This window comes from Chrysemys picta, chromosome 1 (assembly GCF_011386835.1).
Source record: "Chrysemys picta bellii isolate R12L10 chromosome 1, ASM1138683v2, whole genome shotgun sequence".
NCBI classification, from domain to species: domain Eukaryota; kingdom Metazoa; phylum Chordata; order Testudines; family Emydidae; genus Chrysemys; species Chrysemys picta.
In genome coordinates, this window is record NC_088791.1 from 26,422,231 (window position 1) to 26,439,955 (window position 17,725).

The following is a 17,725-nucleotide window of genomic DNA, read 5'->3' on the forward strand; positions in this document are numbered from 1 at the left end:
TACAGCCCTGCTTCAGAATCTGACCCATAATGTTTTTTTTTTAATTAAATTAATGGAGATATCCTATCTCCTAGAGCTAGAAGGGACCTAGAAAAAGATCATTGAGTCCAGCCCCCTGCCTTCACAAGCAGGATCCAATACTGATTTTGCCCTAGACCCCCTAAGTGACCCCCTCAAGGACTGAGCTTACAACCCTGGGTTTAGCAGGCCAATGCTCAAACCACTGAGCTATTCCTTCCCCCATGAGTATGCATGCTATTGGAATGATAAGTATACTGAGCTGCACTTTCAAGCACCTTGGCAATGGTCACATCTTTTTTTATTATTATTTTTGAAGGGGGAATTTTAAAAAACAAGAAGTCATCAGCCAAGATTTTGCTTTTAACATGGGCTATTTGGGCATGGTCATAATAGTTATCCTCTTATTTTCATAAGGATGTTTAATAATAGGAGCAAGAGGACAATTATATTATTAAATGACAGACTGGAAGGATCCAAGCTGAATCCACATGTTTTTTTTTTTAAATTGCCCAAACAGAAATTGACTTAAGACTTTTGTTTAAAAAATAACCATTGTGGTTCCGAACTATTTTGGCCTTGTTCTTTGGCAAAGAAACTAGTAACTTGGGTGCAATTGTGCAGCCCTTAGCTGCATGTAACTCCCCATTAAGTTAATAGGAATTTTGCATGCACAAGAATTGCAGGAATGCAAGCTCTGTGCAAGTGGATCCCGGTGCCTGTGTGGAGCTCCACATAAGTTACTGGGGCCCCATGCACCTCCTGTGGTCCACACCCACATACCTCCTTTTCATAATGACGTTATGACACAAGCACAAAAAAAAACAACGGTCAGGTAATTTGGAAATGAGGATCAGACTCCATCACCAGCTTGATCATACCTATATTGGATAAACTGTTTGGCGCTTGTTATTTCTGGTGAACACTGATTATTCTTCACATTGTATTAAACATAATTCCTATGCTCATTTATATTATGTATGCTTGGAAGTCAGATGGGGGAACTTTTGATCTCTGTCAAGCTGGGTTAGATTTAAATCATCAAAGAGCACATGAAATCTCCAGAGTTTGTTACCAATCCCCTAAATCATACAGTATAAAGATCATGTTATTAATTAATCAATTGCTAAAAACCATTTCAAATAATTTGGACCTATGAAATTCCAAAAATCTTTAAATAATAATTTTTCTTTTATGCATGTAGAGAGTACTCAAATGGCATGTTTCTGGGCAGCACAAATCTCTAGGTTGAGACTGCATATGACAGAATGAGCTAGAGATGGATTTCATTTTAAGGCCAAGTTATAAACCCCTGGATAAAAGAAGTAGGAACAGAAGGGGTGAGAGCTTTAATGAGAGTAAAGATAACAGCACATCTATCATTAGTTTGATGTTTTTTCTTAGTTAGAGTAAGTATGGTGAACCTATTCGGTATTAAAATGAGCATGATAAAAAATCCCATAAAAGTTTCAATGTTATTTAGCATTAACTAATGGCCATTTAAATTAATGTTGTAAATTTAAACCCACATACTTCTCTGTAATGTTATAATATATGAGTAAAGCTACTGAAAAAAAACACAAATAAAGAGTGAACCTACCTTTTGCTATAAATTTAAATGAAAACTGGATGTATATAGTATTTGTACAATCCAGATCTCTTGAAACAAGCATTCTCAGCCCTTCCTGTAAATACAGAACATACACAGAAAATTACTGTTTCCCATATGTTACATTAGTGTGTCTATATTTCAGTCTTACTACATAGTTCTAAATAAGTACTGTAAAGGCTTATTTAAAAATCAAGAAACAGAACTGATAAAACAATTTTTCCAGAATTCATATATACTTTTACAGAAATATCTAACTCTTGACAGTAAGCTGCATTATACAATCTGCATTATTATAGCTGTTTTCTGAGTTTCTAAACAGAGTTTACACTGATCTTGAACTTTCCGTTTCATAGTAGCATATTTTAATATGATCTCATTTTAAATAGCACAATGTGAGAAGAATAACATAGCATGGATCAATGATGATCTTAATATTTCACAAAAACTCATGAAATCTCTATGCAATATTTTGTTGTGATAGATAGGATAAGAGCTGCATGGAGGGAAGAATGCTGGGGAAAAAACAGAAAGAGAGAGAGAATGGACAATTTCTTACTGATAATTTCCTTTTTGCTAGCACCATCACCCACAATTCTGGATGTCTGGGCTGCTCGCCTCTCTCTGCAGCTCACAGAGGCAGATCAGCCTTTTGGCGCTGCATGATCTGGTTGGGAGATGTTGCTAGCAGAAAGGAAATTAACACCAAGAAATTTTCCATTCTGCAACTCAGCATCTCCCATAATTCTTGATGTCTGGAAAGTAGCGACTAGTGAACAGATGCAGGGTGAGTTATGAAACAAGTATCATAGGAAAGAAGTACCCCACTTTTTGTGCGCTCTCTCAAAAGTCCATATCATTTCTGAAGCACCTCCCTGGCAAAGGAGGCCTCTCCAGAAAACAGAAGCTCCACTTTGCAGCACTTAATGAAGGTGTTAGCTGTAGACCAATGAGCGCTTTGCAAATTTCTAAAGTGGAATCAGGTGTTTGTTCCACCCATGATGTTGTTAAGGATGTCGTGGAGTGTACCTTGAGCCCTTCTGGGACAGGAACCTCTGATGATCTGTAGGCTTCCACATTACACAGTCTAATCCACTTTGTGATGGAGGACTTGGAAGTTCTGAGTCCCTGGCATTTGGGGTGTAAGGATATGAATATAGAGCCCAATCTTCTTATGGATTCTGTATACTTGAGATGTTCTCTTGACATCAAAGGTGCCACACCTTTTTAGTTGGCTTTTGTGATTTTGGACAGAACAAAGGAAGCACAAACTCTTGGCAACTGTGCAAGGAGGATTTTACATTAGGAAGAAAGGTCCTGAACACCACCTTGTTTTCGTGTAACATGCAGTAATTTTCCTGTATAGATAAGGCTGCCAGCTCTGATACTTTCCTGGTGTAACTGACAGCTACTAAGAAACAAGTCTTAATGTACAATAAAAGGCCAATACTGAAGTTAGAGGCTTGAAGGCATGGATTGCCATGGACCAGAAAACTACAGAAAGGTCCCATTTTTTGAAGAGTGGCCTGACAACTGGTCCGGCTAATCAAACTGCTTGAAGGCGTCTGGCTAGCTGTGGACTGTCTGCCAGGGAGCTGAAGGACCCTGTGAATAGCACACTAATAAAAGCAGACATCTGACACATCATGGTCCTGGGTTGAAGGCCTTGGTCTACATTCTCTTGGAGGAAGTCTGGAATGGTTGGATTTCTGGGATTTGCGCTATGCTCTTGGCACCAGTTGTTGAATCTGGGCCAGAGAGAGGAGTATGCTTTTAGTGCTCTCCTAGGTGAAAGCAATGTCTTAATAACACTGGGAGATAGATCAAGACTTTCTAAGCTTTCCTCCCAATAGGCAGGCTGTTGAAGTCATTTTGGGTCTGGATGAAGAAGAGGGCCTTGCGAGAGGATGTCTGGTCTCTATGGAAGCTCCATTAGGTCTGAGATCCAAGGTCTCCTCAGTCAGTGAGGAGTTATCAGTATTTACCATTGCCTGTTCTCTTTCTATTTTCAGGACCACCTTCCCCAGTAGTTGAAAGGGTAGAAATGTATAGAGTAGGCCCTGCAGCCAGCTGTGTGATAAGGCATCTGTTCCCATGGATCTGGGGTCTGCCTCCATTGTGAAGTATTTTGGCCTCCTTGTGTTTGTACAATCCGAGAACAGGCTGGTTGGAGAGAGGTTGACAGTCTGAACTATGAGATCAAAAACCTCCTGATTCAGGCACCACTCAGAGTTTTGACTCTGTGCCTGCTGAGCCAGTCTGTCTGTTAGTTCAGGTCCCCTTTGATGTGAATCAATCTCAGGGAAAGAAGGGACTGTTCTGCCCACCGCATTATTTCCATTGATTCTGCGTATAGTGCAGGGTTGTTTAAATATATAACCATAGTAGTACTGTCTGGTTGAAACAGGGCACTGATCCCCTTCAGGGTAGGCTGGAATCTTCACAGAGCTAACTTGACTACTTTCTGCTCTAGACGGTTTATACTGTGAGCCTTTTCCTCCTGTCTCCACTGGCCCTGAGCTGTTTGGGTCTCCAAGTGAGCATCGATTGTGAGGACTAAAGGATCTGGAAGAGCGATGGGCATGCCTTTGTGGACATTGTCTTGGGCTGACCACCAATATAAGGAGTTGAGCACTATCAGAACCTGTCCTTGATCTTTGATGCCTTACAGGGCATGGTCTCACACTTCAGAAAGAAGGCTTGAAGACATCTAATGTGTGACTGTGCCCTTGCAGTGATCCTATCCAGGACACAGAAGTCCTAGGAGTTGGAGGCATAGTACTAGGGTGGGCCTCTTGTGGCTCTGGATCAAGGAAATAAATTCCTGGATGGAAACAGGGAACTTTTCTTGGCACTGATGATGAAGCCATGCTCCTGAAGGAGATTCAATGTCCAAGATGTGTCCCTGTGCGCTGCTGACTGTGATGGAGCTCTGATCACGATGTCATCCAGATATGGTTACTGGTCAGTTCCCTGCAATCTGAGTCTGGCTATTATCACCACCGCCATCTTTGTAACAACTCTGGGGTCGAGGACAGACTAAATGGGAATGTTTGGTACTGCTAATATTTCCTGATGTAGGCAAACCTCAGATGTTTGCAGTGGCACTGTCTGAGGAGGATATGGAAATGTGTCCACTAGAACTACTGAAATCAAGAACTCCCCCTGCGGGTCAGGAATGAAACTGTAGAGGCCACGGTCTACATCCAAACCTTCATTTTCTTCATTCACTTGTCGATCTTTTGAGGTTAAGAATGGCTCCAATACACGTACTTCTGTACAATGAAGATGATGGAGCAGAACCCAGATAACCTTTCTTCTTCTTTCATCTCTCTTTTACTCCCATATCCAGTTGATGAAATATTTTGTTCTGGATCAGATTGTGTTTTCTGGGGTCATGGGAGCTGGATGACTGGAGGAAAAATGGAATGGGTGGAGCCCACAGCGCGAGGGAGTATCCCTGGCTTACTATTTTCCTGATGCACTTGTCTGTAGTTGATGCAACCCATTTCTTTAGGAAATGGAAAATCCTGCACCCTAACTTCAACTCTGGATGGAGGCGTATGTGATCTTTGTCATAAAGTGCATTTTGGGAGGAGGGTAGAGCTCCATTTGGATTTCCACCCACCCCCCTAGACTTCGAATCCACTGTTTTCCACTGGGGAATCTATTGTCCCTTTGCTGCTACCTCTGTGAGGATGAGGAGTGAAAGAAGCACCTCTGACTGTAAAGGCTGGGCTATATCACCTCCTGAGGGCACTTAGTGGTGAAAGGAGAGACAGTTTGGATTTGCTGCACTGTCAGCCATCATCATAACCAACTTTTTTCCAAAAAGGAGGGATCATGTAAACTTGGTTGAGCATAGAAACTGCTTACAGTGAGTATCCACCTTCCAGGATTGGAGCCATAGTGGGTGCCTGGCTACTGAGCTGGAAGCCACGGCTCGGGGTGAGGACCTCATTGCATCCATTGAGATGTCAGCTACAAACATTGTTGCTAGGGAGAATTTCTTTAAAGTGGAGCCAAAGTCAGGGTGATCTCTGTCTTTAAGGGCTTTGAGATCTTCCAGCCAGGAAGGAGATGCTCTTTCAAAGCAGGTAGCTGCCAGGGATGCTCAGAGGTTGACAGAAGAGGCTTCAAAGCCCTTTTTGAGAGTGGCCTTCATCTTTCTATCCATGGGTTCCTTAGGATCGATCTCCCCCTCTTAAGGAATAAACATATTCCTGGGGAGGGTCGCTACAGCATGTCACCCTTTGATATCTCAGCAATAGAGCCCTTTGATACTTGAATGTTATAGAGCCCGAGGTCGCTCTTGTTAACATGCTTGCCCTTATCAGGCTTGTTCCATTAATCCCTCATCGCTTCCTTGAAGGAGGAGTGAAAGGCTATTGCAGCCTCAGGGGAGGATTTTGAGAGGAGAAATTTACTCTGAGGTTTACTCTCAAGAGCATGCTCAGGTTTCACAGCCAGATAGCTCAGCTTCCTCAGGAGGAGAAAAAGGAGTCAGAGGATTCTTATCTTTTGTTTTTTTGTGTGCCTTTTTTTTCTCCTTTTTAGCTTGTTAGTGTGCTTTGGGAGTGTAGGAGCTCTGCTGTGCCTTGGTGATGCCTTTTGTGACTTGCCTTCCTTACGACCTAGAGCCCTCTTTAGAGGACTGTCTCACTTCCTGGGGAGGGGGAGGGAGATTTGTGGCCCTGCAACCTCCCCTCTTTGTTCTTATCCCATGAGTCAAGTGGTCAGGCCCTCCTTGCTTTTGGAGCCTCTCCCTGGTCTGCACTGGGTTTTCCAGTCCATTTTTCCCATTTGGAGTCGCAGCTGCCTCTGTGGGTAGGGGAGCCCACCTGCCTCTCCAACTCAGGATCTAACAGAGTTAGGGACAAAAGGCTGGGTGCAGGCTGGGCACACCTCACCATCTGCTGGGTCTGGCAAAGCTGCCTCAGATAGAGCACCACTTGGCTTTGACCTGGTGCTTTCTTGGCTGCTCTGCTAGGCCTGTAAGGGGCAGAGGAGCTAGCAGGAAGATGCTGCAGGGCAGGCTCAGGGAGGGTTAAACCCCCGAAAGGTTGACAGACCCAGGAAGGAGGAGGAGGAATGTCAAGGAGGGAGAGTGCTGCTCCCCACTGCCCCAAAAATAGGCAGAAAAGTTAAAATAGGAGGCGGAAGAGCGGAAGCAAAAGAACCATCACCGTCTGCTGCTGCAGAGGCACAGAGTCTGTCACCACGCAGGAACAGAGGGAGTTTGGCCAGGCCATGCAGCAACAAAACTCTGCCTCTGTGAGCTGCAGAGAGAGGAGAGCAGCCCAGATGTCCCAAATTGTGGGAGACAGATGGCTGCAGAAACCAAAAAGCAAGCAATTGAATTTTTAATCACACATTGTCAAGTTTTGCTAAAGGATGCTTGTACTGGTGATAGGGCGTACAATACAATCAGATTGACACATCCTTGAATCCATAGAACACAGATCTGGAAAGGACCTCCTTGGTCATCGAATCCAGTCTCCTATTGCAGGCAAACCCATCATATAATCCCATTTATAAATTTATTAAGATCTATTTTAGGTTGCTTGCCCCCACTACTCCTATTGGAACGCTGTTCCAGAACCTCATTCCTCTGGTGGTTCTTCTAATTTTCAGCCTAAATTTATTCATGGCCATTTTATAACCATTTGTTCTTGTGCCAAAATTGTACTTTAGTTTAAATAGCTCTTCTCCACCTACAGACCCTAATACCTCCCTGATGTATTTATAAAGAGGAGTCATATCCATGCTCAGCCTTTGATTTGCAAGCTTAAACAATCCAAGCTCTTTTAGACTCCACTGATAAGATAGGCTCTCCATTCCCCTGATCATCCTGGTAACCTTTCTCTACACCAGTTTTAATTTGAACCCATATTCTCTTTTAGGTCTTTCTGTTCAACTGCTATACTACTCAGCTCTGACTATTTGCTGGAGCTTTGTGGGAATACTGGCATATTAACAACAACATTGTCACCACTATATAAGCTTTTATATAGATCCCAAAGAGCTTTACAAAGGAGGTAAATATTGTTACACAATCCTTTTAAAATGGGAATAGATCAAAGCACATTAACGTACTGTTAATGTGTGTCAGCAGGATCCACCATCTTGGCTACACTTGGGGATTCACAGCGCTGCCACGGCAGCGCTGCCATGGCAGCGCTGTGAAGCATGAGTGTAGTCGCGCCGCCAGCGCTGCGAGAGCTCTCTTGCAGCGCTGCAAGTACTCCACCTCTCCGAGGGGAATAGCTTGCAGCGCTGCGAGTGAGCGTGCAGCGCTGCAGGCGCTGATTACACTGGCGCTTTACAGCGCTGCACTCGCTGCGCTTGGGGGGGGAGGCGTTTTCATACCCCTGAGCGCAGCAAGTTGCAGCGCTGTACAGCGCCAGTGTAGCCAAGGCCTTAGTCCGCGGCAGGCTAGTTTAAGGTAGAGTCACACCCCAGCTTGCTGTGAACTAGTTGTTCATATAGACAAGCCGTAAGTGGATTGCCCTGACTTTGCGTGGATCTGGGGAGCAGAACCACTGGTCATTTGGATGGGATTTGGCAAACCCAGCCTCTGCATGGGGTTCCTCACAGAGTTTTCCCCTCCTCCAGGGTTTCCTTCCTTAGGTATTTCTTCAAGAAGTATCAATCCAGTTTTAAGACAGTTAATATTCTTAGTATGATTTTGATTATCTGAAGTTGCTTAACTGGAAAGGAATAGAAGTTGTCCAAAGAAATATTTTTAAAGATTTAATTGATTACACCTAAATTAATATTTACACTTTATTTTTGAGAAGCACTAAACTAATGGTGTGACAGTATAGCTGTGGATTTGCACTCTAACTGAAAATGGCTTGCATGTCAGCTAAAAACTAGAGTGCTTGTGTGAACAAAGACATATCTTAAGGTTATAAAGGAAGTGCAAGGTTTGGAAAGTAAGCTCTATTCTGTCTTACATATTTGATTTTTTACTCTATCTATCTATCGAACTTCATAAAAATAAAATGTAAGAATATACATTAAACACATAATTAAATATAAAATAATGCTAAATAATCCACATCATACAAAATTTGCAAAAATAAACACGTGGGTTGAGATTTATTAAATTAGCAATGGGATTTACAAAACTAGTAGGGGATTTAGAGACAACTCCCATTAATTTTTCCAAGCCAAATATGGAAGTTGGGTGCCCAAACCCTATAATTGGCTTGGAAAAAATCTCAATTGTGGAGTTTTATTCTCATCTTTCAGCTTTATTAAAATGACAGCAGAAGCTAAAGTAGAAATTGGAAAAATAATATGTTAAATGTTCAAAAAAAGGAAATGTGCTGAACACAGTGAATATAACTCAGGCCAGAAAATAGTATCAAAGGTGAAAAATAACCTCTTGTCTAAAATTATTAAAATAATCATTTGCAGGAAACAAAGAAAGGAAAATATACTTGCTATTATTAAGAGTATTGATATTGTATTAAATGCTTGAATTTAAATAATATCTAACCCCTTTAAAAATGAGAGTGGTTCCAGATTTGATTGTGTCACTGTTCAGGTTTCCCCTCTCGGCACCGTAGACTTCAGGCCAAAGATCAGGATGCAAGTTACCGTTGAAGTCATCTTTCAGAACAGAAGGCAGAGGAGCAACAGGGACACAATATGGACCTCCAAAGCCTCTGTCACACCTGACAACATATTGGTAGAAAAAGGGATTATCTATCTGGGGTAATAAAAATACAACTTTACTATGAAAACAGCACATGATGTCAGGTTTGTCTACTTACACACAGTGACCCGAGTCACAGATTCCATGGCCGGAGCACATCCAGGGACATCCCGTACCCAAGACTACATTATCAATAGCCCAAGAATCTGCTCCAGGAGTGTAATCATATTGAATCCATCTGAAACGTGTTCTGGGAGAGCTAGCAAAACAGAACAAACAGAACTCAGTTTGAAAAACAGCATTCTAGTCTGCATTTGGGAAAGGCAGCAGAGATATCTTAAATGTATTCCAGCTGAAACGGAACCCTATCCTGAAGTCCTTCTCAGGCAAAATTCTAACTGACTCTAACAGGAGTATAGCCTAAGTGAAAACTGATTAAGGATTTTAGGATTATTGTGTCTATTTCTCTAACTCTCTGAGTCTCCATTTTTCAATACTGTACACATAGTACTTTGCAATGGGGCATGTATGATGCTGAATTCATTGCTTAGATTTATGGTTCAGATATGTGCACTGTTTAACACAATGTAGTTGAGCAAGAGACATTAAATATATTAGTATTCAATAGCCTGTTGCACACACAAATAACTTTTCAATGCAGCTAGCAGTTTATCTGTATGAATCAGTTTGTTATAAACTATGATATGTCAGGCTAAAATTCACAAGACAGAAGAGTCCTATCCTGTGCTCATTAACACGGAAGCAGGATTGGGTCCTGTGTATTATCAGGGCTTTTAAAAAATCATAATTTCATTAGAATAAGAAGGCAGATGAAAGATCTTGTCTAGTATCATGTAAGGAAGAAGGAATGAAAATATATATTTCTATAACTGTTGCTCATCCTGCAGTACATTATGGTTAGCTGGAGGAAAAAAGTTGAAAAATCTAAACAAAGATGCTATTGGTTAGATGATCTTGGATTTGTTCAGGCAGGTAACATGCAGTGGACTGGAATGCATTGCATACCATACCATCTATACCACTGAATGCAAAAATCCCATTAACTTCAATAGGATCAGGATGGGGCCCAATGTATGAAGAAGACTATTTGGGAACAGAGGCATGGCATAGTGGACTGCGCAGTGGGATTTGGAGCCATGAGTTGAGTTCTAGCCTCCATTCTGATGTTGACTTCCTGTGTGACCTTGGATATGTCACACTCACTACTATGTACCTGTTTGTTTGTTTTTCTGTAAAAGGGAGTAACAGCATTTACCGTAAGGGTGCAAGGCTTAATTAGTTAATACTTGTAGAGGGTTTTGGTGAGGTAAAGCACTAAGCTGTGTAATGCTAAGTATTATTATCATTAGTTTCAGAGTAGCAGCCGTGTTAGTCTGTATCCGCAAAAAGAACAGGAGTACTTGTGGCACCTTAGAGACTAACACATTTATTAGAGCATAAGCTTTCGTGGACTACAGCCCACTTTTTCGGATGCTTATGCTCTAATAAATTTGTTAGTCTCTAAGGTGCCACAAGTACTCCTGTTCTTATTATCATTAGTGTGATAATACTTAGCATTTGGTCCTGCCATGTGGGCAGGGGACTGGACTCGATGACCTCTCGAGGTCCCTTCCAGTCCTAGAATCTATGAATCTATGAATTACACAGTTTAATGCTATTCCTAGACTTGGAGAATGGGTTCATTAAGAAAGCAGAACTCAGCACATCTGCCATGTTTGGTTACCACTGTATCTTATTCATTTTAAGGAGCAGGGTTTTAATTCTTCCTAAAAATGGAATTTTATTCCCTATCAGAGATGCTGAGATTCGCAGGTTCAGCAGCAGCAGATTCTGTTTTTCTATAATGTCATGATTAATTCTGCCTTAGTGGGTGTTATGTGGTTATGCTATGTAAGATATAACTTTTATCATTCCTATACTGATGTGATGATGGCTTAATTAAATCTGACAAAGGAAGCACATGTGGGGTCCTATCATTGTAAAAGTGTAAGTGCATAAATCTTGGTCTGAAATGGCATCGTATCTATCTGTGCACATGGCAAAATGCCTTTATTTTAAGGTGTTTTTCTTCTGAAATGTGTGAGTGCATTAATTTCTGACACTTCATTTGGTGTATCTTTAAAACCCTATAGTAGATTTACAGCCCTTGTTATGGTCAGGTCATAGGCAAGACTCAGGAATTGACTCAGCTAAATTTGATACTTTCACAGCTCATATTACATCTGTTGAAATATTTTAAAGTGCAGTTTATAGGGATGATGTATTTATTTTCTGGCACATTTCATATTTAATTATTAAGAAGTATTCAGAAAATTCCCAAGCTGAGGCATATTTGTTCAGATTAGTTCAGAAAAGCCTATATTTTGATATATAGCCAACACAACAATTCTCACATGGTTGCAAGTGGAAGGTAGACAGTAATTCGCTTCCAGTTCTGGAATCTTTCTGATCTGTAAATTGAACTCTCAGTGTAATGCTGACAACCGATGCTTGGAGGAACACACTCTTCAGTCACCAGGTGCCAGTCTCTCCCATTATTTAAGGAATACTGCAAGTGAATGCCATGGGAATCGCTGAATGGCTTACTGCAACCCATGCTCAGCTCAAACTGCAGGAAAGTGGAGGCTGACACATGGAAATCCCAAGTCTCAGCATAACGAGGTTTTCCTAAGAAAAGAGAACAAAAATACTTTCTTATTATGTAATATTTTAATATTATGTAATGTTTGCTTTTTCCTTGGGCTCAGCATTTTCAACTTTATAGCCTGAAAGCATTTCTCCTTTCCCCAACAGACTATTATACAGATATCCCCCATTTTTTAAATGGATCCTATAAAGACCTAAGCCCCCTGTAGCCTAAAAAATAGGCCCATTCAGACCTTCCTTTGGTGACACATACCAGTATCTTCACTGAACATCAGAGCTGTATCCATAGAGAGACAGTCAATATCTACTTGACCCCCTTGGATCCTGTACCAACTTGCTTGTAAATCTGCAGATCCATCAAATTTATCTTGAAAACCAGTCTGAGAGCTGTCATTCATTCCTATAAGGACATCATCCAAGGCCCACTGTGCTGAAAGTTTCCCTACAAACAGAAAGACAGGAAGGTTAGTGGAACCCCAGTAAGATATTTAATCATGTCTGTACTATTCATGCAGACTAGCTTAATTGTTTCACAATTCCAATACCACCTTTTTGTGAGGATAGAGTTCAATCAATTAAAATCTTCTTGCTAACCATATCTGACAAGTTACTCAAGACATAATCCACCACCTATCGGTGGCTCTATTTCTGGGAAACACAGATATTTCCTCCTCTTTATTTTTCAAGCTGGAATACTAGTGCCATCATAATCTTTTCCTATTTTTAAATGAAGTACTCCCTGAGCCTCTGTTATGCAGATTGGGCTTCTCAACCTGCTCTTTCTATTGCTAAATGGGAAGGGGGTCCTGACTAGATAAGATGGGGGTTCTGGTCTGGAAAAGGGAGTTGTGGTGAGGAAAAGGTTGAAAACCTCTCGTACAGATGATATTCATGGAGTTGTTCCTCGCCTTCTCCCTACCTCATCTCTGTTCTCATCTTCTTGCCTGAGCCAGCCCAACAATCCCATCAATCCATTTCCCTCTACACTCTCATACTGGATGTCCTCCTACTGTACCCCCCTTTAATGCTATCAACTGAGAAGCAGGAGGAGAGGAAGAGAAAATTGACAACTAACTTCAGCTTATAAATTGTAGGCAAAACATACATCAAGATGATAAAGAGCATATCTAAGTAACCGTATAAACTTACTTGGGCTGCCTTCCTTTTCTCATTCCCCCATGTCTGTTATCAATCATAAAGTTTGATTTAAACTTAGAATGTGAACAGTTTGGCGTGTGAACTGTGTAGTTATTTGCTCTGTAATGCACGATGCACATTTACGGTGCTATATAAACAATAACAAGAATAATAATATGACTGAGAAAAGCCTTGTTTAGCAGTAAGCTATGAATAGGCTAAGAGCCAAAACTATCCTGTGGTAGCTGTATAGGCATAATACATTTTTAGTTTGTTTTTCCTAAAATAAAATGTCCATAGCTCTTAACCTTATTTCCAAGCGCTGGAAGGCTGGATGTTTGTTTTATTGGAAGCTGCTTATTAAATTTTTAGTAAAGCATTGGTTACCATGTTGGGGTTGCCACCATCGGAAAGCAGTTGCAGATGTTTTAGCTTCACGGGGTAGATCTATTGAAACAATCTGTGGTTCTAAGTAAGACATGTAATCCAGCTCTCGCAGCAAATGCCAGGTTATTCCATTGTTATTTGTGTATTGAACTACAAGCCCTGTATTAAAAATGAACAAAATCCATTTATTTAAACCACACAGAAAAAATAAGGCCAATCCTTCAGTCTCTTTTCTGTCAAATCCCCATATCAGTTTAATGTACGCTACATGACATGGGCAAATGGTTTGTTTTTTTCATGTAGCACATACTTTTTTGTGAAGAGAGCCCTTTGTTGGCAGGATGTTATTACTGTTGTCAGGATTACTGGTTGTCATATGTTGCTTGGATTAGCAGTAAACTGACAGGGCCAGATTCTCCCTTTGGTTATACAGGTGCAGCATTGAAGCTAGAGAGACTGCACCACTGAAACTGTGGGAAGAATTTGACTCACATCTTTTAATACATTTAATATATATTTCATATAATTAATCCTTGTGGCTTGTTTCGGTCACTAAGAGGCTGTTTTTTTGCAGGCTGTAAACCCAGTCCTTTCTGAAGATGGCGCCTGACTGTGATTTCACCCTTACTATATATACTACATCCTTAAAAGTTACATTATCTCCATTATCTTAGATTTAGTACAGTAGATATTAGAACACAGTACAGCCATGGGGGACAGAAGTCATTTATTGGCACTACCCATCATATAGGAGAATGAAAGAAACACCACTAAGATACTCTGGGTTTGAGTCTCCTCTCACAGCAGTTTTACACTGCTGTAACTCCATCAAGGTCAACAGATTTACTCTTGACTTACACCATTGTAAGTGCGAGGAGTATCAAGCCCCGTGAATGTAATGTAAGAAAAGAGACTCTGGCCCTGATTCTGATCTTATTTATACTAGTATAAATCAGAAAGTCCACTGACGACAATGGTATCAAACTGCAGTGAGAGGAGAAAGAGGCTCTCCTGTGTAGAAGGTAATGAACTTCCTTGACTTGCTTCTCATTTCACTTACCCTCAATTTAAACTGGAGAAATTCCATTTAATCCAATGGATTTACTCTTGATTTAGACCAGTGTATATAAAGGGAGAGTCAGGCCCTCCCTCCATATTCCTATTTTATTCTAATTTTCTCATCCTTTTTTAACTTCTTAGCTGAATAAATTATACAGTGTAAATGAGAACTGACTCAAGCCCCAACGTTAACAAACACTTTTAACTTGACTTTCAACTGGGGTCACACTTTTTTTAGAATACTTGTATGATAATAATGTAACTTTCTTATCATTAGATCACAGAGTGATTCACAATCTCTAATGCATTTATTTTAAGGCTGTGATTCTCTCACTGGAGGCCGCAGAAGTCACGGATTCCGTGACTTTCCGTGACCTTCGTAACTTCCGCAGCAGCTGGTGTGGCTGACTCCAGGGCCAGCTGCTTTGGTGCCCCACGGCTAGCCACATTGGCTGCTGCTGGAGCAACCCTGGGTGAGCTGCTCGGGTGGTCCCGGTGCCTACTGCACCGGCCGCTGCTTGGGAGGCCCCAGGCAGCTGGTCCTGCGGACTGCTCGAGCTGCAGTCCTGGGGGCAGCCCCGGGGAGCGCCTGAGCAAGGGTCTTGGGGCCACCCGAGAGCCAGCCACACCAGCCATTGCTGGACTGGCCCTGGGGCCAACTGCTCGGGCAGTCCCCGGGGGCCAGCTGCACTGGCTGCTGCTCGGGTGGCCCCGGGGAGAACCTGAGCAGCAGCCCTGGGGGCTGCCCCAGGGTCAGCCGCACCGGCCACTGGTCAGGCAGCCCCGTGCAGCTGGCTCTCGGGATCGCCCGAGTAGTGGCCGGTGTGGCTGGGTCCAGGGAGTGCCCAAGCAGCAGTCTTGGGGGCACCCTGGGGACCGCCCAAGCAGCAGTGGTCCCGGAGCAGCAGGGCCCCAGAAGTAGAGATTTAGTTAGGGGTATTTTTGGTAAAAGTCATGGACAGGTCACATGCCATGAATTTTTATTTTTTGCCCGTGACCTGTCCATGACTTTTACCAAAAATACCCATGACTAAACCTTAGCCTCAATTTATCTTCATAATATCCCTGTGAGGTAGCTTTATTAGCCCCATTTTAATGATAGGGAATTGAGGCACAGAGAGGTTAAGTGACTTGCCCAATGTCACAGTGGAAATCTATGGAACTGGGACTTGAACGTGAGTCTCCCACAGCTTAACCCAGGGCCCTGACCACTGGATCATCCTTCTTCATCTCTTTCATTACTGGTTTTCTGCCTAAATGAAAATTGTATATTTCTGATTTTAAAACCAACTATGAAAATTAAGACATCACCTTGACTATGCCAGAATCTTTATTTTCATTGCTTTAAGAACTTTGTGCAAGGATTTAGAGAGATTTACATTTAAACTGCCAGTATTATACTAAGCCTGAGAACTGTCTGTGGGATGCAAATCACATGGGGAGTAAGATCTTTTGTACATTAAGTTTTTCGAATGGTGCAGAAATGATGTTATTTGTTTCTGTACCTATCCTGTCCAGCAGTGTCCCCATGGTGCTGATAGCATCCCTATATGAACTGAGGTTAGCCCTTGTACTGAGTATAGAACCACGCAGAGGTAATTTGCTACAATGCATATTATTTGAGCTCATACACAGTTATACTTGGAATCAGTACATAGTCATATGCATAAGCCTAGACATATTTTCAAACTGCTGTAGAACGAACTGACAAATCATGTGGCAGTCCTGTTGTTACACTCTGGGAGGAAAATTAGAAAGCATTCAGGAAATACACAAACAATTAATTTTGATTCACTTTCAATGTTATTTTTTAAACAGCATGTAGTCATCACTCCCCCTGCTTCATACCCAGTTCAATTGGCAGAATAGTACCATAACAATGCAGGACAAGTTAGCTTTAAAAAACACCTCTGATTACCACTGTATCTTACATTTCCATGGGAAGCTGAGTTCATCTGCATGTAATGCCAATAAAATAATTACATAATGTTCCCAGCTGCCCTTACACAATAAAAATTATAACACATAGGGCCAGATTCTTAGCTGGCATAAATGGTCACAGCTCTAGTGTCTCTTGTGGAACTAGATCAGTTTACACCAGCTGAGGATCTGCCCCGAGTAACTCCCTCATTCTTACAAAGCTCAAATTTCACCCCTCCCCCCCAAAAAACAACCTAGGGACACGAGAAAAATAAGAGTACAAGCAGATGGGAAAGATTAATTTGTTTGGCCTAAATAATATTTTCTTCAGATTCAGTTTCATAATTCTGCATTCATGAGGTGAATAACGTATAATAAGGTTAACATCAGGTTTGTGTGGCTTGGAGGTAAATAGGAGTTCAAAATGTGGAACAATAATTAGGAATAGATTGCTTGTTTTTTTATTTAAAAAAGACTTCTGTACCCTTCATAAAAGGGGGTCAGTTAGTTGATTTGTATTAATTATTGTGACAGGGTCAGGGCAGAGGGCTACAGGAAAGTAATAGAAGGTAGATACATTAGCCCCAGATTAAGCAGGTCCCTTTTTCCTGAGTAAGATAATGGGCTGTTCCAGAACAATCAGGAAGTTGCTGGGACCAATTATGGCAGGCAGGCTAATTAGGACACCTGGAGCCAATTAAGAAGCTACTAGAATAAATTAGAACAGGCAGGCTAATCAGGGCACCCGGTTTAAAAAGGACCTCACTTCAGTTAGTGAGGCATGTGCGAGGAGCTGGGAGCAAGAGGCACACAAGGAGCTGAGAGTGAGAAGGCGAAGGCGTGCTGCTGGAGAACTGAGGAGTACAAGTGTTATCAGGCATCAGGAGGAAGGTCCTGCGGTGAAGATAAAGAAGGTTTTGGGAGGAGGCCATGGGGAAGTAGTCCAGGGATTTGTAGCTGTCATGCAGCTGTTACAGGAAACACTGTACACAGCTGCAATCCACAGGGCCCTGAGCTGGAACCCGGAGTAGAGAGTGGGCCTGGTTTCCCCCCATCCTCCCAACTCGCTATTGGATACAAGAGGAGTTGACCTGGACTGTGGGTCCCACCAGAAGGGAAGGTCCCTGGCCTGTCCCCAGACCCACTAGGTGGATCAGCAGAGACTGTGGGGATTATTCTCCTCTCTTTCCCCATGTTGGCCAGTGATGAGGTTAGCTGAGTGAACAGCAGGCTTGAGCCATTAGCAAAAGTGGCCAAACTGA

General features: G+C 42.0%; 1 protein-coding gene across 2 annotated transcripts in view; it reads right to left on the reverse strand.

The window, feature by feature from the left end:
• Positions 1-17,725, reverse strand: part of RELN (reelin) — a 452,511-nt gene that overhangs the window by 67,204 nt on the left and 367,582 nt on the right. For both annotated transcript variants that reach the window (XM_008172472.4, XM_065557727.1), the window contains exons 32-37: positions 13,485-13,643; positions 12,214-12,402; positions 11,708-11,981; positions 9,412-9,552; positions 9,135-9,312; positions 1,619-1,703 (exon numbers count right to left, since the gene is read on the reverse strand). In XM_008172472.4, the coding sequence (XP_008170694.3) occupies positions 1,619-1,703; positions 9,135-9,312; positions 9,412-9,552; positions 11,708-11,981; positions 12,214-12,402; positions 13,485-13,643 (1,026 nt within the window). The remainder of the gene's footprint in view (positions 1-1,618; positions 1,704-9,134; positions 9,313-9,411; positions 9,553-11,707; positions 11,982-12,213; positions 12,403-13,484; positions 13,644-17,725) is intronic.